This window comes from Salarias fasciatus, chromosome 13, assembly GCF_902148845.1.
Source record: "Salarias fasciatus chromosome 13, fSalaFa1.1, whole genome shotgun sequence".
NCBI lineage: Eukaryota > Metazoa > Chordata > Actinopteri > Blenniiformes > Blenniidae > Salarias > Salarias fasciatus.
This window is the reverse complement of record NC_043757.1, coordinates 24973990-25000259: the sequence shown is the minus strand read 5'-3', so window position 1 is coordinate 25000259 and position 26270 is coordinate 24973990. Positions and strand designations below refer to the sequence as shown.

At 46.4% G+C, this 26270-nt stretch overlaps 1 protein-coding gene across 1 annotated transcript in view; it reads right to left on the bottom strand.

The window, feature by feature from the left end:
• The window catches only part of LOC115399520 (stromal membrane-associated protein 1-like), a 90397-nt gene that overhangs the window by 57196 nt on the left and 6931 nt on the right, over nucleotides 1–26270 (bottom strand). Inside the window, exons 2-5 of the mRNA XM_030106941.1 lie at nucleotides 18471–18604; nucleotides 17421–17506; nucleotides 14438–14507; nucleotides 2776–2850 (exon numbers count right to left, since the gene is read on the bottom strand). Coding sequence (XP_029962801.1) covers nucleotides 2776–2850; nucleotides 14438–14507; nucleotides 17421–17506; nucleotides 18471–18604 — 365 coding nt within the window. The remainder of the gene's footprint in view (nucleotides 1–2775; nucleotides 2851–14437; nucleotides 14508–17420; nucleotides 17507–18470; nucleotides 18605–26270) is intronic.

The following is a 26270-nucleotide window of genomic DNA, read 5'->3' as shown; positions in this document are numbered from 1 at the left end:
ACCGCATCGGCACAGACATTACAAACAATGTATGTTTCCTGTGTTTCCTGGTTGTGTTTGCAATGAAACCACAGCATTCGGTATCATCTGGTAGAAACCTGTTTGTCTGCTCACAGTGTATTAGCAGAAGTGTGTAAAGCAGGAGTGTCAAAGGAGCCACAAACAGCTGGACCGCTAAAATACCGTCACAATAGCTTTTAAATCTAAACTTTAAAGTTTTTTTTTTTGTTTCTGTTGTGGTGCAGATAAACCTGATGAAAATGTCAAGATTTATGTAAAACCAAATATTCACTAGAGAAAATGACTCAACATGAAGCCGATTTCAATGAAGCCTCCTGATGTCAAATAAAGTGAAATATAATAAAAACCAGCTCTCCCTCAGTGTTCTGTTCGTTACTCTGAAGGAGTCTGTTCAAGAAAATCTATGTTTCTTTTTAAATGTTTGTTGGTTTAGTGGCCCGGATTAGAGCCTCTCGCAGGCCGGTTTTGGCCCCGGGGCCTTATGTTGGACCCCCTGGTGTGGTGGAGAGCCTCCCAGTTACTTCTAATCCGCAGAATCAGAATTAAAAAAAAAAAAAAAAAAAAACTCATTTAAAACCGGAGGAACTATTCAGGATCATGATGCATATTCATACAAAACAGGCTCAATCTGAACATAACATATATAAATCATTAATTATGTCTCTGTTCTCCACGCTGCCGACGCCACAGAGCAAGTCGATGCTGAGACGTGACGCTGACGCACTCCGCCGCCACGTTTCTCTCCTGTAATTAACACAGAATTCTGCTTAGGAGCAGAGACAGAAGCAGGCTTCCTTCATTAAATCACCATTATGACGCCGCGCAGCCGGCAGCTCCAATACCCCCGGTAAAGACTCTCCGCACCTCATGGCAGGTAGAAAACAATTAGATCCTCTTTCTTAATGTGATTTTAATGCACTCACAATGCAGATTTAATGTGCAGACATTATTAGCGTGCGCAGAGTTTGATGTAGTGTTTTCAGGTTAATGCCTCTGTCTGGCTCCGCTGGATGTAAATGAGACTCCGGCTAACGGCTGCCAGGATGCCAAAAGAGAGGAGGGCTGCTTCAGCGGCTGAAGACTGCAAACCAGCCATTAAGGTAACAATAACTGTCTGTGTGTGTCTGCGGCTCGGCTCTCAGTTCGATTATTCTGCCCGCCGCTCATCGGTTAATCGAGATTCACGCAGCGCCGCTCGTTCGTCTGGAGGACGCGATGAGCGGCGGCACCGGGCCATCAATATTTACAGTCACGCAGATCAGAAGGAACAATCTGCTGTTACTCCATGACGTTGAGCCGGCAGCTTGTTCTGCACACAGCGGGGTTCAACCTGTGGCTCTGCAGTCTGAACCGACGGGTTTGCTGAAATGATTTGAAAGTGGCGGGAGCGTCTTTAACGATAATATCTTCAGGCTTTGACGGCATCATGGCTGCCCTGATAGACTCTTCTTCTGCAGACGCGATGTAGCGATGGCACATTACTGCCCCCCACAGGTCACAAATCGAAGTCTGGACAGCTCACAGCCTATGATAAAATAAATTGTTTTTTTCCAGGAAATGAAAAACATGGAAACAAGAAAACAAAAAGGCTGACTAAAGAGGAAAAAACCATTAAAAAGAAATAAAAATCTCTAAAAATGGCCACAAACTCAATGAACGCAACCTGACTTTTGTCTGTCTCGCTGTTTCTTTATGTCATAATAATTAGCAGGTTTTGTATTTGGTGGGAAATCCAGAAAGGTCACAGATCGCGGGCTAGCATCACGACATGTTCAGAGCCTGCCATGAAGCTGCTGGACAGAGCTGGGGTCAAATGTGAAGCCTCGTCGCAGGGTGAAAACGCTTCATTTCGCTCCTCTGCTCATTACTGATGGTATCTCCAAAGGCTTGGCGACTGGAGATAGCGAGCAGCGAGGCCTGCTGCCGTATCTGTCCCCTCCTGTTAATAGACCGACACTCCTGGTTGTGGATTTACAGACGCTCTGCTGTGTTCTGCGTGCAGTTTTATTGAGATATCCATCGGAACGCTGGAGTGTATTATCTCTGAGACTCTGGCGCTCGCCAAGTCTCTGGCTCTATTAACGAGGAGCTAATGAGGCTAGCTTTGCCCAATTTGCGTCGGCAGCATTAGCAGGCCATTATACTCCCGTCTGATCATCACTAATATAACACAGCAAATTACAGCCGGGATCCACCTCCTCGTATCATGCCGGCTTCGCGTCCGACTTTGTTTATCTAATCAGTTCCTGCCTGCTTGGCCAAGGGAACAAAGACACAGCAAAGGATTCTGGTTAGTCTGACTAAAGTCGAGGTTTCAAGTTTGAAACTTCTGCCATTGAGAATGAAAAAAGTCTAGAAGAAAAAAACTTTATATAAGTCAATCTCAGTGAACTAGCGCTTCAACACATTAAAAGATGGATTGAGATGCACTTCAGACCCACTGGGATCCAGCTGTAATCAGATCAGCCAAACCGCATGGAAGTGGTCAGTAACACAGACGGTTCTGCTGCGAGTCCGTATTCATCAATTATTCAGAACGGCATCGTCTCCTGCAGCCGGACGGCTCGACGCCACACTCTGCTCCGGACCGGTTTTCATTTTGCAGGAGTCCATTTTATATTAACTTATAACTCCTAATGAAACATCTGTTCTTGAGAGTCTAAGAGGAAAGAAAATCAGCCACAACACACATAACGAAGACCTTCTATTCAACAGATAGAAGGTCAAACGCCAGAGTGAGGAAGAGAGCGGCACCTCCTGTTTGCTCCTGTCGGCCTGGGAGGACGGCGAGGTGGAGGCGGCGGCGGCGGCAGCGGCGGATTCAGACGACTTCTGCTGGAAGACACAGAGTTCGACGTGAGGAGAGACAGACGGGGGGAGAGAGAGAGAGAGAGAGAGAGAGAGAGAGAGAGAGAGAGAGAGAGAGAGAGAGAGAGAGAGAGAGAGAGAGAGAGAGAGAGAGGGAGAAGTGAGTTAATTAGCGGGAATGAGGGAGGATTTTCTCCGCTACAGCAGCGAGCTCTCCGCTCCGGCAGACGCTGAGCGCCGAGGTTGTATTCCGCCCGGCAGCTGCGCTCAGTGAACGGCATCTCAATGGGGCTCACACCCCCACCAACACACACACACACACACGGGTAGAGAGAGCGGCGGCGACCTCCATTAACCTGCCATTGACCTGCGAGAGCAGGGCTCAAATTGAACTCTGCAACAAGAACCGATTGTTTTCACATGCTGGCTGTTTTTTTTTTCTCTCTCTCTGTTTATTAGGGAGCTTTGCAGAGCAGGAAACAGCAATCGCACAGCAACAGCGTCTTCCCATGACCCTCCAACTCCGGAGAAGGGAAACGAAGGGTTGCTGTTGGGTTTTTCAGCCACCAGTTACCAAACTCCTTCATAAGCGTCAGGTTGTCGCAGTGGGGAAGCCGCTTCTCAAACAGCTCGTCAGAGAGCCTGGTAGTTGTCGTCGTTGAATTCAACGACTGGAAATAACAAAATACTCTGTTGGGAAACAACAGTTTTATGATGCTCAAATCTATAAAATCCTAACACGTTTTGTTTGATTACGTTTTAGCTATGGGGCTGGAACAGTGAGGGCCAGCTCGCCCGTTAGCGACACCACAAGCTGGTCGGATCATGGACCAGTTGGACCTCAGAGTCAAAAGGTTTGGTTTGTTACTGAACGCAGCCACCGGACATCCGCAGGTCGATAGATTCAAGATAATTAGTGAATGGGAACCTCACACACATCTCCAACTTATCAATGGTGCTTGGAAAACTGAGCTAAATGGCTTCATTGGTTATATTCTAGTCTGAAGGTGACTAGATTTCACATCCTGTTTAGCTGGATCTCCTCTCCACCCTCCAGCATGAATATTGTCCAGAAAGGCCGGGGATCATTTTGGGTCTTGCTGGTTGTGAACAGATCAGCCAAAAAAAACTAGAAGTCTGCTACACATCTGCAACAATCTCTGGTTGAGTCGGGTAAGGGAAGAGTGCATGACTGCACGGCTGTAGGATTCCAGCAGTTTGAACCTCCACCTCCTCAGCTGTACATGGTCACAAATCGCTGGAACCTCCATCTGTGATAAGAGTCACGTCCTATCTAAATCTGCATGGTTTTAAAACAAACTCAAGAAACATGCAAACCATACAATTTGTATTCTACTCGTCGAAGCGCTCCTGATGAGAGCAGCCTGTTCATTAAAGAGCACAGACGCTCCTCCTCTGTACAGTAGCTCTCCGCAGACAGCGCCAGATGGACGGAGGAACAAAAGGGAACGGAGAGAAAACCTCGGAGGAGGAAGTGGAGAAAGGGTTCGCTTCCATTACGGGATCTGCGGGAAGCGCGCTCTCGTGTGCAGGACACTTGACGGAATTCAAAAGCCGTGCTAATGCGTTCCGCAGCGCTAAATCTATCATGAAAGCGAGGCGAGAAACGAAAACTGAATTTCTGAAATAATCACTGCCATTTCCAATCTGCCCTGAAAAACCCTGTGGCGGGCCAGATCCCGTCAGCTCGGCTTCCTGAAGCTCTCCCGCCTGCAGGCAGACACGTCAGTTAACAGATTCGGCTAAACGCTTCTGACGCTACCTTGCCCTCGTCTTTATCTCCTCCGTGTTTATTCTTTGCCATCTGGCTGTTTGCTGCCTCTCCGCACGCACGGCGGCTTCAGCTACCTCCCTGAAGATTCGTGGCTCGTCTCCGCACAACAGCTGAACTCATTCGTTATTCCGAAAAAAGCGGCGCCAGTAATCAGGTCATTAAAACACCGAAATATAGAATTCTTTGCACTTTTGATGAGAATGACAAGGACAAAGAGTACGTTCCCAGAGCGCTTAAGACATTTAAAGCTGCGACGGGGATGTAGCCGCAGCGTATTCAATATTTCTGAAAGAAATAAATCCACACGCTGGTGGATCATGGGAGAAATGAGGTATTTACTCAAAGACATGAAACCAGAACTCCCAGTTTCAGCAGCTGCAGAGGCGCCAGACCGAGCCAAGATGGCTTACTTTGAGGACGACTTGGAAAGAAACACTCGAGCTTCTGTTCGAGCGACCAGTTTTACAGATTACAGGACTTTCTCACACGTTCCACTATCAAATAAGAAGTGTAAACCAGTCAGCAGCAGACATTAAACATCGCCGTGTGTCTAATGCTGCTGGGGATGTGCGCATGGCAGCGCACTGTGTGTGTCTCACATCGTCTTCAGTAAGTCACTCTCTGTGTACATTATCCAGCCTGTTGCTGGGTTTAACGCGGCGCTCGACTGAAAGCTGAGACTGTTCTCAGAGTTCCACCTCTGAGAAAACGGTTTGTTTGCAACTTTATCAGACTTTATCAGCAGCAGTCTGAGGGACGTCTTTGAAAGAATGAAACAACACTGTCCGGTTTCTGCAGCAGTGCAGAGGTTTTCCTTGATCAGAACTGACAAACTTCTTGTATCTGAATCTTTTCCCTCCTGACGTTCCACTCAAAAACATGAATTTCCTTCCTTTCCAGACCCACAAGGCCAGCCTTAGGTAAAAAAAAAAATATATATATATATATATATATATATTTTGACACAAAATCTTTTATTATTTCTGGGATTTTTTGTATTATTTACTTATTTTTGTTGTTTGTCTCTCAGACGTGCAGAAAATATGTCCAACAGGGAAAAAGCTGTAATATGAAATGCTGAAACGGACTGGCTCCACAGACTGTACCACTGTAACACACTGTAACACTGGAAAATGACAAACAAAAGCAAGCAAAAGTGTTGCTGTCACTGGTTTGACGGCCAAAAGTCATTGTTTCATGCATGTGTGTGTGGTTTAGTTGAAATAACAACCAACAGCACCCACTAGTGGTCCGACATAAAAACTACATCGATTTCAGAAGGTTTCTGTGTTTTTTCTGAAATGGAAACAAGAAAAATATCAATATGTTTCGCCTGAAACGTCATGTTGACCTGGGCTTAGCTTCACTAGAAGATGAATTCTTTAAATCTCATACCTGGTCTTCAGTTCAGTGTCAACACTGATTTTGATGAAGACAGCCATCATGAAGGATATAACGCCTTGGTCCAATCCGTTACCAGCTGGACTGAAGCTGCCAAATGACTTGCTTGAAAGCTCAAGTGTTGTTCAGTTAAAAAGCGTGATCATATCAGAGATTTGAATTTAAACCAACAGGCGCTGTGCCGAATTCACCGCAGTCCATTATCAGCAGACTGAAGAGGACCACGTCCAACCAGCTTCACTCCAGTGAAACGTCCGCCATGACTGACAGGCGACGACTGCAGTCCTCTGCGGACTCTTTGGGTCTGGACGAAACGACCACGTGTCGATCAGAGCGCTGCCGGACAGGGCGAGGATATGAAGGCTCGCTGGCCTGATCGGCCGAGTGACGGCTCCATGTGGCGTTCTTCCTCTCCGGGGATCCAGCTCCCAGGATTCTTATTCCTACTGACCCTCTGGGTTTGAGACGCGGCCAAGATCAAAGGAAACGAGTAGAGAGTTTGATGCAGCAGGAGAAGCATTCAGAAGGCGGTGAACGGGCCTTTCACTGATCTGATCAACCACCAACAGGAGGTGTCCTGTGTGAACGCCTGACCTGAATCTAATTGATCCTTGTATCGGTCTACAGTCTTCAGGACACTTCAGGGACCTGCTGATGGCTCTTTAGTCCGTCCGCAGTGGCTCTCTGAAGATTCCTGGAAATTACATGCAGAACCGTTTTCACCCTATTATCATCTTTTTAAAATTTTATTTGCATGCCTGGCTTTTTTTTTCAAGAACACTCCAGGCTAAAATAGTTCAGATTATTTACAAAAAAAGGCTTCAAACTTCTAAAATTGCTACAAAAAACAGAAAGAAAATGTTCAAAATGGACAAGAATGGAGCAAAAACAGGTCAAAAGGCTGAAATGGCAAACATGAAGAGAAAAAATGGTCCAAAGTCAAAATAGCTAAAAGAATCAGACTGGCTGAATCGGTTAAAGACTAAAAACATCAAAACTGCGAAAAATGGCAACATAAGCTAAAAGAAAAGTCATGAAATATCCTGGATGCGCCTGATTAAATGTGTTTTGTGGCTCCAGAAGAATTTTACTTGGTGGGAAGTGATAAAAACGGGTGTTTTGACGGGACGGCTGCAGACCTCCGGTACGTAGCGACAGTCTCATGCTGGAGCCTTCCAGGCTGCTGGGGGTGACGCGGCGGCGGCGCAGACGTGGTGTGGAGGCGTTTTCTTATTCATTTGTGGATTGTAAACTAGACGTAATGGCATTTTATAAGCACCTGCATCAGTACGGGCGAGAAGGTCGAACAGCAAACCTCCGCAGCAGAAACAAGACGAGGAACGGCAGAGATCCGCTCCTCTGTGCCGCCGACGACACAAACCAGACCTCTCTGGCATCTCACTGCTCAAATCAGTCTGAGAAAACTGCATTTAGAGGAAGAGGTTGCATCACAAAAGGAAAGTAACCTTCCCTTCCTCCTCCTCCTCCTCCTCCTCCTCCTCCTCCTCTGCTCTCTGAAGCCCTCGGGGTGACGCCGGCGCCGACTACAGTACGCCTTCCCTTTCTGAAGGCTGAACAGAGACGTGTTTTCGTCTCCATTTCTATCCTTCCCCCCCCTCAACTGTTACACCATCAAACGGCCGTTTGCTCTTGTTGTTGCCCGTGGTGGCGCAGCGAGAACGCCGAGACGCGAGTTCAGAGTGTTTCCTACCTCCCTACTTATTCTGCTAATGTCTTTTAGAGGTTTGTGCTTTTCTTCCTTTCTCTCTTTCTTTCCTCTCTGCACTCCGTTTCAAAAACTTCCCCCTGTTCCGACTTTGATGCTGCCAGAGATGTCGACACAGCACTAAGCAGGCACAGATGGGCCGATGATGAAGATAAAGGAGGCTGGAGGGGAAGAGGGAGGGAGGGAGGGGAGGGAGGGATACAGCGGGATGAAAAAAGAGAGGGGAGATAAGAGGAGGAGCCGGGTGAGAGAGGATGAGCAGAGGTTGAATAGATATTAGGAGTCAGAGATAGAGGCTGTGGTCGGGCTCGGCGAGCGCCGATAGCCGGAGAGAGAGATGGTTAACATCTCAACTGAAATTTGTCTGCCGGGCCGCCTTTCAACGGCGCCATTTGTAGTGTGAGAGCGGGCGCTGGCCGGGGCCGAGCGGGAGACTCGCGCCAATAACGGGAGGATTAAAGAGGCGCTGCGATGGAATCCCACTGCGCTCTCCCAGAGCGGTGATTCACGGTCAGCCGGAAAACCTACAGCGGCGAGGACGGCGAAGACAGACGGGAGAGCCACGAACCGGCGAGCAGATACGTTCTCCTCACAGCCTCAGTCGCTCCCGTTCGGCTTCGTCTTTTCAAACGTCAGAGTTCAAAACAGCAGTTTTACAAAAACGTTTGCGTCATTTGAAGCAAATCCAACAAAAACTCTGCAATAAGGGGGCTTGTCTTTTTTTCTATTATTATATCAGACACTGAATGTTCCAAATATTCACTTTCAACAATAATTTGCTTAAAACTTTGTACCTGTAAAGGTGAGTATGTTGGTAATTTGTCAATAAAAACGGATGGAGATTCAGAGAAAGGTCTACTTTAGGAGGTGTAAAGTAACGTTTAGATAAAAAAAATACTGGTAAATGAGTCAAGTGGAGTCCTCAGCTCCTGCACTGGATGTTTTTGGCAGCTTTCCCTGAAGCTGCTGTTGGCCTTGGACCTGGAAAGGAAAAAGTCTCCACAGTGTCTATTACCAGGAGGCTGCTGCAGTAAAATTAGCAACTGAATGTGTGTGTGTGTGTGTGTGTGTTTGTGTGTGGATAAGTTGGACCTCACCGCACTCCTGATACATTTGAGTCGAGGAGCGAATTTATCTTCCTATCCGAGCCTCAGGGCTAATTGCTTTTCCCTTTCTTAACGGTTGAAAACTGGAGATACAGCGACGCTGTTCCACAAGCCGCACAAACACACACATTGCCCTCTCACGTGCATACATCAACCTACTGCCAGGTCTTTTTTTCTGCTTCTCAGATACATTTTTGTTCTGATTCTTCTCCAGATAGCTGAAAAAGCAGTGAACACTAATATCACAGACGGTTTCTTCACAGTGGTTGTAAATCGCACTGGAAAGCAGCTCAAAGTGGATCTGTGGGTTCTTTTTATAACAGGTGGTCAATGGCAATTTAGTCCACTGATACGCGCACACACACACACACACACACACACACACACACACACACACACACACACAAGAGGCCACTAAAGTCTTTAAAAGCATTAAAACGTGACGTCCATCTTCCTCGTCCAACATCCATATTATAGAGCATCTTCCACCCTCTAACATCCAGATTAGAGAGCATCTTCCTCTCTCTAACATCCAGATAATAGAGCATCTTCCTCTCTCTAACATCCAGATTGTAGAGCATCTTCCTCCTCTAACATCCAGATTATAGAGCATCTTCCACCCTCTAACATCCAGATTAGAGAGCATCTTCCTCCTCCAACATCCAGATTATAGAGCATCTTCCACCCTCTAACATCCAGATTAGAGAGCATCTTCCTCCTCCAACATCCAGATTATAGAGCATCTTCCACCCTCTAACATCCAGATTAGAGAGCATCTTCCTCCTCCAACATCCAGATTATAGAGCATCTTCCTCTCTCTAACATCCAGATTATAGAGCATCTTCCTCCTCCAACATCCAGATTATAGAGCATCTTCCACCCTCTAACATCCAGATTATAGAGCATCTTCCTCTCTCTAACATCCAGATAATAGAGCATCTTCCTCTCTCTAACATCCAGATTGTAGAGCATCTTCCTCCTCTAACATCCAGATTATAGAGCATCTTCCACCCTCTAACATCCAGATTAGAGAGCATCTTCCTCCTCCAACATCCAGATTATAGAGCATCTTCCACCCTCTAACATCCAGATTAGAGAGCATCTTCCTCCTCCAACATCCAGATTATAGAGCATCTTCCACCCTCTAACATCCAGATTATAGAGCATCTTCCTCTCTCTAACATCCAGATAATAGAGCATCTTCCTCTCTCTAACATCCAGATTGTAGAGCATCTTCCTCCTCTAACATCCAGATTATAGAGCATCTTCCTCCCTCTAACATCCAGATTACAGAGCATCTTCCTAATCCAACATCCAGATTATAGAGCACCGTCCTCCTCTAACATCCAGATTATAGAGCATCTTCCTCCCTCTAACATCCAGATTACAGAGCATCTTCCTAATCCAACATCCAGATTAGAGAGCACCGTCCTCCTCTAACATCCAGATTATAGAGCATCTTCCTCCCTCTAACATCCAGATTATAGAGCATCTTCCTCCCTCTAACATCCAGATTATAGAGCATCTTCATCTAACATCCAGATTAGAGAGCATCTTCCTCTCTCTAACATCCAGATTATAGAGCATCTTCCTCTAACATCCAGATTATAGAGCATCTTCCTCCGTCTAACATCCAGATTATAGAGCATCTTCCTCTCTCTAACATCCAGATTAAAGAGCATCTTCCTCCCTGTAACATCCAGATTATAGAGCATCTTCCTCCTCCAACATCCAGATTATAGAGCATCTTCCTCTCTCTGACATAAAGATTATAGAGCATCTTCCTCTCTCTCACATCCAGATTATAGAGCATCTTCCCCCCTCTAACATCCACATTATAGAGCATCTTCCTCCCTCTAACATCCAGATTATAGAGCATCTTCCTCCCTCTAACATCCAGATTAGAGAGCATCTTCCTCCAACATCCAGATTATAGAGCATCTTCCTCCCTCTAACATCCAGATTATAGAGCATCTTCCTCCAACATCCAGATTAGAGAGCATCTTCCTCCCTGTAACATCCAGATCATAGAGCATCTTCCTCCTCCAACATCCAGATTATAGAGCATCTTCCTCCTTCTAACATCCACATTATAGAGCATCTTCCTCCTCCAACATCCAGATTATAGAGCATCATCCTCCCTCTAACATCCAGATTACAGAGCATCTTCCTCTCTCTAACATCCAGATTATAGAGTATCTTCCTCCTTCTAACATCCAGATTATAGAGCATCTTCCTCTCTCTAACATCCAGATTATAGAGCATCTTCCTCTCTCTAACATCCAGATTATAGAGCATCTTTCTCTCTCTAACATAAAGATTATAGAGCATCTTCCTCTAACATCCATATTATAGAGCATCTTCCTCTATCTAACATCCAGATTATAGAGCATCTTCCTCCTTCTAACATCCAGATTATAGAGCATCTTTCTCTCTCAAACATAAAGATTATAGAGCATCTTCCTCCTCCAACATCCAGATTATAGAGCATCTTCCTCTCTCTAACATCCAGATTATAGAGCATCTTCCTCTGAATCAGGGACAGTGTTTCCTATTTGAAATCATCTGTCGTTTTGAATTTGCAGATGATGAAAAAATAATTAATCAATGTGCACTTTTTTTATTTCCTGATATGCATATTGTGCACGTTTGTATGGGAATAACACGTCATTCGGGCCTAACTCTTTCATCGTTAAACTGATACTTGTTTCGGTGTGACTCCAGTGTGCAGCTGAAAAGTGTTTAAAACCAACTGACTGTTTTGGAAGTGGGAGAAATAAATATTAAAATTGAATTTGAATGATTCATTCCATTTTTAATTCTCTATATACTATTTTGAAATGACCTCAACCCATACAGCCACGAATACAGCAATGTAACTGCAGTGAGGCACACAAACTGTTTCTGTTCCACTAAACCACAACAAACAAGTCAAACAAAGAAAAAAAAGATACAACACACACACATACACACACACGCTCAGGGTTACTGCAGCCACACTCTCCTCCTCTTCCTCCATCTGCGTGAAACTGCTTAAAGTGATAATGAGATGTTTTTAATAATTAATTTGCATATAAAAGCCGAGCCGTCTGTGTGGGAGGCAGAAACAGATCCTAGATCACAGTCTGGCTGCTGGCGGCGCTTCAGAGAAAGCCGCAGAAACCGGAGGGAGACGCGAGAGGAGAGAAACGAGGAGGAGAACGTGGTGAACCCGGACTGGAAGAGACGCCTCAGCGAAACAAACAAGCGCCGGAGGAGGACCTGCGAACGGCACGGCAGGCGCCAAGACCAGAACCCAGGCTCCCCGGTGCAGAGGGGGCCTGGTTCCACCATGTGTGGCTGCTTCCAGTGTTTCTGGAACAAAACTGTGTGATTTCTCAAAGGCATTTAAGAGCAGGGAAAGAAAAAATGGAGCACAAAAGGCAGGATTAACCTTTCCAAATAAAAACAGAGGACATGAAGAGACGTGGGTAACTGAGATAAAGACTGCACACTTGAACATTATTTCATAAAAAATCCTCTGATTAACCCTTCCATTGACAATAAAGGTGGCATCCAGCTTTTAATGCTTCTTTAAAGGTTACTGTTTGGAGGTAAAACAATTACACATCAGTTTTCTGATAAAAAAAAATCCTTTTTGTGCCGGAGACACATTGATGAGACAGCAGGACGGGGAAAGCTCTCCGAGGACATAAAGTTACCATTTAAACACATTTTGTTCAGTGTTAAACTGTCAAATGGATTTTTAAATCCATACATTAAGCATTTAAATGTGTTTTCAAGACTCCATTAAGGGTTAAAAGTTGGTTAAAACTTTGGAAGAAGAAATGTACGCATAAAAAACAAGAATAAATTAAGTTCTTTTTGGGTTATTTCCAACTTTAAAAATTCCTGGGAGGAGATTTAACAAAATAAAACATCAGCAGCTTCATGTTTCCTCATAAGCCCCGCCCACTTCACATTCCTGACCAATCACACATATGCATTGCATATTCCCATGCACTTTCTTCCTGGTCAGACATTGTGTGACTGGAAACCCACAAATAGCCATTAATGGTCGCGACACGTTTGTGGGAATGTCGTTTAAATGAGAGCTTTTAATTAGGTCTGGGATTTAAACACTTCATTACAATTTGTTAATTACAGAAAAGAAAAGCTTCTGATTAAAAATCTGTGGATGTGAGCATGGCCGTGGTGAAAACACCACGATGAATCCACAGATATCAAAATAAATTCAAGTCTTGGTGTAAATAAGACATGAAGCCACCAGCTGATGTGAAGGTTATTCCAACATTTACCTCCAAATGACACAAAACTCTGACATTTAACCTTTTAAATAAAGAAAAATCCCAAATAACTAAACAAGATCTATTTAATGATGCATTCATCCACCAGTTTAACAATTTAACTGTGATTAAAATCTGATTAATTGGACTCACAAAGCCTCGAATGAGTAAAATCAATTATTCTAATCAAGGCTCACTATTACAGTTAATGTGTGTTTGATGCTGGAATTTGCAGCGTTCTATTAAAAAGAGAAGAGGAGACTCTGGTTTGAGTGCATGAGGATCTGAAATGCTTAATGCTTGCCGTGCATAACTCAGCAGCCCACACACACACACACACACTTACACACACACACACACACACACACACACACACACCCATAGAGACTCCCACATGACTGCACTCTTTTCTCTTCTTCACCCACACAAAGAGCTTCGGCCTCGACACAATCACGTCCGCGGACATCTCTACTTCCAGATAAAGACCTGTATCAGATGATAGTATTTTTTTTTGTAAAGGTTATTCCCCGCCGCGGCTCTCGCTATCAGATCCCGCACGCCTGCAGTTTGGGCTGCAATCAGGGCGGAAAGGGGATTCCGCCGCCTTCCGCACACATTTTAAAGTGAGCAAACATCGGCTGAGTGAGACATTAACAGCGTGGAAGAGGTCAGCGACGGTAAAAAATATTAATTCAAAAGACGCGAGGAGTGAAAGACAAGGTAAGGTAAGGTAAGGTAAGGTACTTTATTGGTCATTATACAGTGAATGTACAACGAAATTTTGTTCTCTGCATTTAACCCATCCATCGATGCCACTGAAGCATTCCGTATGGAGCAGTGGGCAGCTGCGGGGAGCGCCCGGGGACCCATCTCCAGATGTGGAGTCAGGTTAATGGTCAGAATCACCTGACTGGAGGATTGACCGATGGTGCATGTTATCGGTTGACGGGGGAAACCGGAGATCCCGGAGGAAACCCATCCAGACACGGGGAGGAACATGCAAACTCCACACAGAAAGGCCCGCACGGTCCGGGGATTGAACCTGGGACCTTCTTGCTGTGAGGCAAGAGCGCTAACCACTCAGCCACCGCCCTGCCTACAAGAGTAGCGAGGGCGGAAAGCTGCGGCGCTGGCGAGGAAACGAAAAACTGGAAAGGACTCAAAAGAAGATAAACAGGGAAAGGAGCACAGTCTTGGTCTTGGTCTGCGTCTTGACTCGATCCGAGGTGAGTTCGATCGGTTCGAAACAGTAGCGTGGACTGATGAGATGTAAAGCGGCGCTGCTGATACTCACCGCGGCCAAGGCCTCCTTATCGTAGTACTTTTTCCTCTCGTACTTGTCCCGGATGAAGACTTCCACGGCTCTGAGGGTCAAAGGTCAAGGACTGGAAATGCACAAAGTCATCAAGCTACAAAAAAAAAAAAATCCACATTTACAAAAAACATGTTTATTAAGTTGTACCTGAGAAAGAGGAGGACAGAAAAGAGCTCGAGAGTGTGAAGTAAGTGTTTTTCTAAGCAGTCTGCGTCACATCAGCGTTTGGCTTGCTCTCAGCCGCGGCGTCTGGAACACGAGGCGGACCTGAGAAGACCGTGACGGGGTTAATGCATCGGGACTGCTTGTCTCAGAGAGAGAAAAACAACTTCATCACCAGCAGAGACTCCAATCAGAGAAGGCCGCGTCAAAAGGAAAGCTGTCTGCCGCCGGTCTCCGGGGACGGCGGCGTCCGAACCACTCCTGAGGAGGTGAAACGAGGACGAGCGGCGGAACCAGATCTGCAGCGATAACCCAAGACGGCATGGAATGAAACGGGAGACGGATGTCTTTACAGAAGCAAACAAATTTGCAAAAATGTGGATGAAAATATAAAAAAATAAGAAATGTTTTTAATCATCTGTAAGAAAGCCTTCTGAGCGTTTACAGCTGCATCACGCTTGGAGCTCTGCGTGTACGAGAACACATGTAAAGAACACAGGGCCGACGCAACGTTTTTCACTCTCTTCGGCTGCGTGTCGCGTGTTTCAGTGAAAACAGAAAACTTCCGATGTGTTTTTCTGAGGGTCCGTTTAAACGACAGCGGCGCTCAGACTCACCGAAAGCGCAACTTTTTTTTAGAAACGGCATTTGTAAACAACAGCGCCCTACATGCATGGAAATGGACGTCGACTTCAAAATGCTGCATTGATGCAAAACTGATGAAAAGAATGTTTTCACTTGAAACGTCGCCGTGTTAAACGGAGCCTCGGTTCTGTAGGAAGACGTCAAAATACACTGAGCATCATTCAGCAGCGTGGAAACCACCTGCATCTCAAAGAGAACGCTGACAAACCGTTCAATGAACCAGATACATCAGGGTTGATCACTGATTTTCAAAAACGGTTTAATCTCCAGCTAAACAATTGAAACAGTTAAAACAGCTAGAACAGCAGGAACTGGCTGGAAATAGAGCATTCAAAACTAATGCAGAAAAAAATAGTTAAAATTATTAAAGAAAGAAAACAAAAAGAATAAAAAGAAAATGAATCTTAAAAGAAATAAAAAAAAGATAAAAATTGTAACACAAAAGGGGGAAAAAATTGTGTCTTTAAAACCCTGCCAACTATTATAAAACTCACAGCGTATTTAAACAGCTACAGCAGCTATAATGGTGTAAAATGACGAAAGCAGCTCTGTTGGCCATGAAGGCTGGAGACTCCAGAGTTAGACGGATGTCGAGGTCTGTCCTTCAGCACTGATCGTTTCTCCTCCGGTCGGCAGCGAGACGTTTGTCAGGTAAACCGATGGACGTATCAACCGAAGACACCGGCCTCTGACTAATGCGCCCGGCGGCTTCGTCGGGCTACAACAGAAGCAGCTGTGAGCATTAATCCAGCGTCAGGCCGCCTGCTGGATGAGAAACACTCACTAACGATGAAGGTTTCATCTGAAGACACCAGCAGACCCGCCGGGACTCCGGCTCCCATCGGCTCACTTTACCAACGCTGGGGCTGTAAGTAGGCGCTTTACAGAACGACGGGCGAGCAACAAAAGCGGCGGCGCCCGTCGAGGCGTCGGAGCTCCTAATCCCGGGTCTGTTATCTGCCGCGTTCAGCCGGCGGCGCCGCCGCCAGAACAACTAATGGACTTCAGAGGAGTGGAGAACGATGACCACCCGCGCAAACAGATAGCAGATCGGGCATTAGGGCAGCGTTTCAGACGGGGAGATTATTTATTTCACCCTGCCGGTGAGGAGATGAACATATGCCGCTGCGCTCGCCGCACAGCTGTCTCGTCTCGTCTCGTCTCGGGGAAAAAGGGCAGACTGGAAACCGCTGGCACAGACGCCGCCGAGGGTTTCTCCACGAGAACCACGATCTGCAGCCGGAGGCGAAGCTGACATTTACTGACAGCGGTGACGAGTTCATCCTTCTTTACAAGGAAAAAGGACAACAGAGTGCATAACTTCACCCGTTCATCACAGACTTGTACTGAATGTTCTGCAGCGAGGTCTTCCTGAAGATCAACATAAAGCAGTCTTCCTCCTGATACTCACGTTGCTAACGCCACCCATCCTGGTTTTCCTCCTTTTTCTTTTTTTTCCTTTTTGTCTTTTTCTCAAAGCGATGTCTGACTCCGTTGTTTTATCTTACTCAGCTGTTTTTAATCCGGGAGATTAAACCACCCTGAGTGTAAATTAACAATAAATTCAACAGATGAAGCTTCAGGGTTGCTGCTGCAGAGGAGCTGAACACCCCCGACGCTAGCTCACTGAAAAAACACGGCGGAGGCACCATCATGCCGCTGGGTCGCTCGCTCGCCTTCTACGTCTGAATTCCTCGGTTCTCATTTGCTCGGTGTTACCATTCTTGTCACAGGCAGCTAAACTCATCCCGGCTTTCAAAGCAGTAAAAATAAATCACGTCATGTTTCTAATTCCAGGTGTGCGCTCCGAAGACATCCTCACAAAGCCACCAAGAGCCTTCAGTCAGCGGCGGGGGCAAAAATAAAGCCGGCGGCGTCAGAAGTTTCCATGCATATTTATGGTGACGCAGCAGGTGTGCATGCAAATATCCGGAGAGACGGGCCGCTTTCGGATTGGCGTGTAAACATCCGCTGACATATATGGGGACACGGGGAGCTTTTATGCAAATTGCGCGGGGACGCCGCGGGTTCTGCATCAGCGGCGGGTTTTTAATTCGGGTCGTTTGCATGCGGCGGCGCGGCGGCGGGCAGTTTTCACCCCGACGTGTCGAGAAAATTAGTTTTTCATGGAAAGATAAGAGCGGAGGGAGGATACTGGTCGGTCTGCGGCCGCCGGAAGCTCTCCGGCAGGTGGGCCTCGTACAGCTGCCGGGCGCGGGTGTTCCCCATGTCCACCATGCTCTGCCGGGAGAGAGGGAGAGACGGTGAGTTCCACACACACACACACACACACACACACACACACACACACACTGACAGACACACGCAGAGTGATGCATGAGGCAGAAGTGGAGGATACAGTCGGAATCATCAGACATCCAGAGTTAATCGTTCGGAGGGGTTTCTAATCACACCCAACACACACCTCACTGCAGACGCAGCTGGACGACGGGATAAACCAGCCGCACGCTCTTCACACACACATTAACGGCCCGCCATCACTTCTCGTGTGTGACGGAATCAATCCGACGCGCAGCACAGCCGACCACGTGCTGATTATGGTCTGATTCATGGATCGGTGGCAAAGCATTCACAAGTCCTGAAAACGCTCACCGGGTTTGTTAAAACTGGATCTTTTGAGTCGTTTAAGATGAGAACTGGACGATTTTTTCATTTTCGTTTATCGTCATACTTGAATAAATGGGAATACTGACTTTCTAGAGAACTTTTCTGGTGTTTTGGGTGTCCGTTTACACGGCCGCACCAGTTTTAGAGTTACGAGTCGCCGTATTATCAATTCAACTTTGCTGTCCGTCCATACGAACGTACGTGTTCTCCCACTGCTAATGTTTAGCATATTTTCATAAACATAGACAAAAAACACAGCTTTCGCCTTTAAATTGGGACTGGAATTTTCATAAAATTAGTTGCACCTGAAACAGGGAGGAAACGATAGTCATCCAGAGATTCAAACGGATTCCTTCCTTTGTGGAAGGAAACTGAAACTTTGTACTGAAGCAGATGGAACTTTTAACTCTTTTCTTCCCAAATGTCATCAACCTGCCAGTGATTCGAGATCTCCATCTCCAAGTAAGAACTGTTTTACCTGTGTCGACTCTGATCGACCATAACTTCCATTTCTAACATATAAAAGCTTTCTAAACATCGGTAATGTCATTAGATATGACATTGCCACGCTCCGTACCTGGATCTGCTCCGGTGTCCACTGGTCCAGGTTGACGGACTTCACCCTGGAGATGTGGACCCCCAGGTTGCGGTGGATGCCGGCGCAGCGGATGCACATGAACACCCCGAGGTTCCATGAGGCCCACCGAGGACCTGGAGCCAGAGGGAAGAGAGGGGATGAATGAAGTTTCCACTTTAAAGCTACGACGGCTCAAATTTTAATGCAGAACTCCCGCTGCGTTATCAGTTTAACTGCCTCTGAAGCGCCGCGGCGGCGAGGAGCGCTCCATCCCAGACATTTGACACATTTTAAATCGAGCCTCAGACTTCCTTTGCAAGCAAACTCAAAGCAGCGGAAGGGATGGAGCAGCGGGAAGCGATGAATGAGTAAAACGCGGCAGTGAAACGGAAGAGCAAACAAGCGGCGGGTATTCTCTTTGAAGCGCCGCTTCAGAACCTGGGAGGTAGCTCCTGACGTTACCGGGGTCCGGTTTTCCACGCGCCGCCCCACAATGAGGGCTCGTGTGGGTTCCAGGAATGAATCCAGCGCGGCATCGATTAGCAGGCGCGTGCCTGCACACGCCGCCGCGGGCGCCGCCGCCGCCGTGCCAGCTTCTTTTCAAACCGCTGCTGCTCCTGGGATTTCCAGCGGATCCTGTGACCGCTCCTCACTACTGTAGTGAGCGCTGGAGCACGGAGAAGCGAAGGCAAGTAAACCCGTGGCGGGGACGATGTAGGGCGCCGCCGCTGTCAGCCAAGAACAGAAATCTGAGGCGGCGAAGAGGCGCGAGAGGCCATCTGAAGCCGGACAGCTGCGGCCGGATTTAACGGACGGCTCTTTTGGTTGAGGCTGCAGATGGGAGGCTGGAAATCTGGCGTCGACGGCATGAAGTCGACACGCCGTCTGTCAGCAGATCGGCCAGCTGCTGGGCTCAGCGAGCAAGGCCGCCACGAGCCGCCACGAGCCGCCACCCATCGCTCCGGGGAACCCGGTATTAGGGGCGCAAAGCGGGGAAAATGTTGGGTGAATTTATGGAAAATTTCCAGAAAAGTTAGGCTGGGGAATATTGGAAATATTCCAAATGGGAATTATGGGAATTTGAAGCAAGGGCATCATATCCAAGCATAAATATCTGTCCAAACTAATACAATAAAATCATATTTACATATCTGTAAGGAGAACTTCACCCAGAAACATATAACTGGTCTACTGAGACACTTACTGCCCAAAATACAAGGAAAAGTTCATTTGGCGGCCATTTTGGATTCCATTCTGTATAACTACTTTTGCAATAAAGTGACAACAAGATTTGAGTTCAGCCCCCTAAAATTAGACTGTTAATGTCAAACAGTGTCATTCAGAATCATCACCCGAGGTGCTGCACTGTGGGAACAGGAGGATCAAAACGCCTCAGTTTAACAGGGAATCCAATGGGAGCAGCTGTTCGGCTGAGTGGGAGACCTCATTTTGAAAGACCCATTTCTTTACCCCATTTCTTCAATCTATTTAAAGAGTCAATAAACGCAGTATCATCAAAATCTGAGACAGGACACGTCTCAGATTTTGACCCTCCTCAGACGAACTTCACTTTAGTAAATTCCTCATTTGTTCCCCTAAATTTCTGGTGATTCTCATGGAAAGTCTCCGACTTTTAGAATTCCAAGAATTTTGCAACAGTGTATGAGTCTTGATAGTGGACGTATGAATCATGTATGCAGTAAATGATTCACTAATGCAGGAATACCAACCTAACACTGTGGTCTCTTCACTACCAGGAGACCAGATATTATCATGAAAATGTCTTTTTTCTTTTGATACTACCTTAATTCACCGAGGACTTACATCAGAAATGAGGTACAATGTGGATAAAATGACTGAAACCAAATGCATACGTAAACTTATGAGAGCGTTACCCAACATGGACTATGACTGGATGAATCTTCTGGTTCTCTAGTTTTCATATCTTTGGTTGCTCCGACGGTCCGGTGCCGCAGACATGAGTCTATTCTGAGAGGCCGTCTGGGAGGCTTCAAGGAGCCGCCATCCTCTCTGGTTATTGTCGTCCATTTGGACGCAGGCGGAGGGGGGAGGGGGACGGAGCTATCCGCTAGCCGGAGCTAACGGGATCTTTCCGAGCTCCCTTAATGGGGATGTCAAGGTTCTGACCTTATTGCTCGCGAACCGTGACAGATAAAAAAAAAAAATGCTCCATGACACCGAAAGCTGAGGATGTTTGAGAGGGAATGGAGTCGCAGTGTGTCCTCGGTATATAGAGCAGGGGATCAAAACCAGTGCTCGTGCCGTTCTGACGGCTTCGCCCGTCATGATTCTGGAAGCAAACCTCAATATTTGTCACACTAAAGGCGGTTTCTTTTTGTTGTTGTTGTTGTTAATGTGTCTTTATTTGGTAGAAATCAATTCAATCTTTCAGTTCTGTTTCTTTTGAGACCCAAAAATACGAACATTGAACCGCTTTGGAGGAAGTTCTAAGTTTGTAAGTTTCTCAGCAGTCTGCAGAGTCGGAGCAGCTACATCCACGGCGGCAGAACAGCTCCCGTCCACAGAATCTGAAGCCGAGAAGTTGCGGTCTGAACAAACTGTTTGACTGACAAGGGATTTCCGGAAGGTGCCACAGCGTGCCGATACAGTGCACTATCAGGGCCCAGCAGAAAGCCGAGACGCTAATGTGAAGAGATAAAATCCAAACAACGTAAACACTCAAAGCCTGTTTTTACTTTGGTGAAATCGTCTCGCTCAGTTTAGTATTTCAGAGCGCCGGCGCTCTCACTTCAGGTTATCCCAAAACGTTCCCAAGTCTTTCTTATCAAAACTGCTCAGGAAGTAATATCCCAAATCCCTTCAATACTCGCTTAATGGGGTTTTACAAAGGCGCCTCATGCGGCGTCCCAATCACTCTCACAAATCGTTTGATTACAGTTTCCCTGAAAAGCACAAAGACACAGAAAATGAGTCTGAATGAATCGTTTAGGCTGAACACATTCTACAGAATGGCTGCATTTCTGTTTCCAAGTGAAATTTAAGAGAATGGGTTTAAAGATCGCTTCAATATTTACAAGTAAAAACTGAGAAAAATGTCATTCCTCCGGCTTGTTGGGATGTTTTCTGACTTTCAGTCGAGGAAAAAAAGGCCACAAGCGTGAGGAAAAAGCAAAGTGAACAGCATTCGGGCAGAGAGAGAGCATAATTCTATCCTTGTTGACACATGTTGGTGCCACGTCTGCTGGGAGGAAAGAAGGAAGTGATGAATTATCCCCCCAGCGTTCGGCCCAAAAGGGATCCGTGTGAACCGAAGTCCAGTTAACTCGCCTTTGAGACGACACTGAGTGTATCTGAAACACACTTCTGACACTGGCAGCCGAACAGAACAACCGCAGGACTGACCGTTCGCTGAACAACAAAAGGGGATTGTCCAAGCAACTGCTGACTGCAGGGTCACATTAAATAATGAAAACTTTGACTACTTTTTCTCCTTGTATAATTAAATTTAACACTGTGGACACGGCCCACCTGTCACCATGAAGCCTTTAACAAACCAAGCGATGGACTCAGTCCCATCACCGCTCCGATGTTCAAACTGCTGCAGGTGCAGTGAGCGTCTACACTTATTCCTCATTTTCACCTTGTTGTCTTTGCACTTATGTCCGGTTTAACACGTCCACTCTGTCAGAGTACAAGACTTGAAGAACAGCATGTAGTCCACTTTCGCTTGCTGATGGTTCACCGTGTGCCTCTCGAATGGTAACTTCAGCCACCGTCGTTAGGAGGTTTTCCATCAGAGTCCATATTGTCGAGAAGGTGAGTCAGTAACGCAGAATGTGATGACACTGTATCGCACATGAGACCAACGCACCTTAAAAATACAGATGTATTTACAAGAACAACACTATGACATTGAAGACTGATTCAAACCCAGACAGGTAAATATTCATACCCCTTCACGTCTGGGGAGACAACGTTTCCATCTTCTATACAGTTTGTTGATGTGCATCAAAGGAATAGCGTAACATACCACATCATAAATTCATGAACTGCAAAAACATTTTGTCCTCAAAGATGTTAGAAGCAGAGAAAATGGATTAGTAAGGATTTGAAGCAAATAAAATCTGATGCGATGCCGGCTGAGTGATTTCTAAAACTGCTACAGTTAGCAAGTAGCGTACGCTAGTTAATGCTATAACTGTTACTGTTTTTCAGGTTGTACTGAATCTATTGAGAGTATCAGTAAAAGAGAGGGAGATAACAGACTTTCTTCACTTCTTGGACCTCAAACACAGGATATCGGGGACAGAGATGACTGTTAGAAAAGCGTTATGAAGTGGAGTTTTTATAACAAAGGACCTTGAAGCTACGAGCTTTAAACTATGTCACACCTTCAACTTCATCTGGGTTAAATGAGATTAGACACGTACATTCAGAGATGAGAGAGAAAAAGCCGTTTGTAGCCTTCTAAACCAGTGACTCACACACATTTGTGTGGGAGCACACACCAATTCACAGCCTGCTGATGGAAAAATAGCTCAGGGAAACCCTGTCTAGCTGTTTAGCCTTGGAGCAAAAACACTTCATTATCCCATTTTATTTGTTGAAAGTAGTTGAAAATCAGCTTCACAAGTCAGTAAATCCATGGAATTAGAGAATATTGCAGGAAGTCCATTTTTAGAATTCAGGTTAAGAGTTTCTCGTAGCAATTCAAACATCAGGAAGTCGCCGTTCATCATGGAGGAAGCTGCTGAGAGCGAGGCCGGCTCAGCTGGACGTCGATGGGGATGAACAGGAGGTGGCATGGAAACGACAGTCGGATCATCTCAGCGGGCTGGTGGCTCGTCACCCTCAGCTCCACCGCCGTCCAGACCGTGAAGCTTAGCGTGGCGTCGCGGCTGGACGGTGCGGGGCGGCGCAGGGACTCCGGTGGGCTCGCCGGTCTCGGCTAAGAGCATCAGCGTGTTAATGCAGTGGCACTAATGCGCTAGACGGCCCAGAGCAGCATTAAGGCAGGGATGGCGGAGCGTTAAGCTTAAATCAAGCCGCTCAGCCATTGTAAGCTGGACTCTATCTATCCTCATCTATTGGCTTCGCTCTCAGACGACCGCTTTCAAAAAATAATCCAAAACAACTATCTGTTGTTGTGGAAACTATAGAGACTCGGAAACTTTAATATCAGTAAGTTTTTTTTTTCTAACAAGTCTTAATACATCCTTGTATCTCAGTTAAAAGAAAATTCGATGACTTGTTAATTGTAGAGGTTTTCTCTTTTTTGATTTTGCCCTCAACACTGACAAATAAGAAGCAGGAATATGAGCAAGTATTGACGTCAAGCGAGCTGCAGCTCTTGTGGGGTCAGTATCTACTGAAAGTAGCCCAAGGAAGGGAAAGTGTCCATGAGAAGGTCACGGCTGGCCCCACCGCACCCCCTCCAGGAACCGGAAGCTAACGAGAGGCCTCAGGACTGCTTGTTCAGACCCGCACAATGGCTAATGGTGTAAAAGCAATACGCACACGGCAGTCTTTCACTTATTCACAAGCTACAGCAGCAGAAAAACCTGATTTAAGACCAACTTTATATAAATTGTGGTTTTAAATGTTTACACATCCGATCAGGCTTGATTCTGCACCCAATTTCTCTCAGTAGTGTTTTTTAATTAACTATTTGAAAGTGGTCCTTTTTCACATTTTCCAGTGAACACCTGTAACAGCTGTGCAGCTCCACTGAACACCCCAGTGAAATATGATGTCAACAATTTCAATACTTCACATCTGCGTGAAAAAGGAATAAAAGTGCGCTCTTGGCTCACCGCACCACAAAAAAACAGGTTTTTATCCACTTGTGAGTTTGGTTTTGTTTGTTTTTTTTGTTCCCAGACGCCGGGCTGCACAGTGGCGTGGTTGAGATACAGCGAGAAAGCCCGAGGACAGCGGTACGGGAGATGGTAACGGCGCTACAAGTGTACAACTAGTTCAGTTCACCAACAACAAGTGATCCGGCAGTTTTAGTCCAGGATTCTCAGACGTAGAAAACTCTTCAGACTCAAGCCTCCGAACCCACAATTCCAGACTTTAAGTGGCGCCGCTTGTGCTGGAGGCTCCTGCAGGCAGCGCAGTGGCGTGAACCCGTTAACATGGGCGGCAAAACAGAAAACAGCGAGGCGTTGAGCGGCGCTCGCCGCATCAAAGCCGCAGTGGGAGAAACCCCGCCACGAAGTGAACAGCAGTCGCACAGCTTTTAAAGCGATGGCGGCGTGTTTATGGGAGTCTCAAGCACATAATTCACACGCAGCGACAGCTTTATGGTGCTATTCATCTTTACACTCGCTCGGCGTTGAAGTTTGGGTAAAAATAGACAGCTGAGTTCAGTTCTCTCCGTAGACGAGAGCCCTGCAGTCTACACACACACACACACACACACACACACACACACACACACACACACACACACACACACACACACACACACACACACACACACACACACACACACACACACACACTCATTTGTAGACTGCTGACCTGATTAGACACAAATGAGTTTGTCTCTCACACACACACACACTTCCAAACACTTTGAGGCAAGTTAGTTCCAACACGATGTGCAGAATACCATAACAGAGGACACACACACACACACACACACACACACACAGACACACACACACACACACACACACACACACACACACACGTACACCAACACTTACCACATACATTCTCAATTCTGTTAATATGGACATCATCACACACCAGAACACACAACCAGAGTCATTCCAGCTGAGTAACATGCAGACACACACACACACACACACACACACACACACACACACACACACACACACACACACACCCCGGAGCCTGATGAGTGACAGTGGAACTTTCCAGCTGAGATGGAGGGGAGGGGAGTGGGGGCTGGTTGGGTTGGGCGGCCAGCGGAGCATGAAATTAAAGCCCCGACTGTCAACCTGAGGACAGTCAGGACGCCGCCGACTGACAGGTGTGTGTGTGTGTGTGTGTGTGTGTGTGTGTGTGTGTGTGTGTGTGTGTGTGTGTGTGTGTGTGTAGCCCCGTGAGAACGGCAGCCACAGATGTCAGGTGAGTTGTGTTCTCCACACAGATCAATCTGCGCCGCGCCGCTCATGCGACCTGCCTCTGAATCCGGCGCCGCCGGCTGAGTCCGGATCCTTCCGAGCAACTCATAAGTGAGAGTGTTGGAAGGATTAAGAAAAAAAAAAAAGTGTAAACGGGTGCGATTCCCAGCGAGCTCATTCGATCAACATTTATGAGCATGAACAAAACGTGGCGGACTCCCTCTTCGGGGATGCGGCGGTGATGCTGAAAGTTTGGCTCCTTGAGGCTGGGAGAGGCAGACTGGGCTGAGCTGACTCATGCAAAAAATCCCCCGCCGCTAATAAAGCCGCAGTCTGGATCTGTTCTGAAGCGCAGTGCCTAGGAATCAGTCCCGGCTCATGTCACGGCCACCTTTTCCAGCTTCTTTAGTTTGAATGGCTCCTTTTGCACTCTGCTCTGCTTGATTTCAAGGCCTTTTGATTTAGTCTTCAGGTAACTCTGAGTCGATGAAACTATATTCCTTTGCTTTTTGTATTTTCAGATGCATAAAGAAACTGAAACTGCAGCTAAAAAGCTTTGTACCTGGCATACACTGGCCTCCTGAAAGTTAGAAATACTGAGTTTTCAGTTAAATTTTTGCTTCTGAGACTAAAACAGGCGACTGTCAGCTTCTGTTTCCATCGCAGTGGGACTGATCTTTCATGTTGTCAATTATCGGCATAAAGTCAAGTAAGGTGGCTC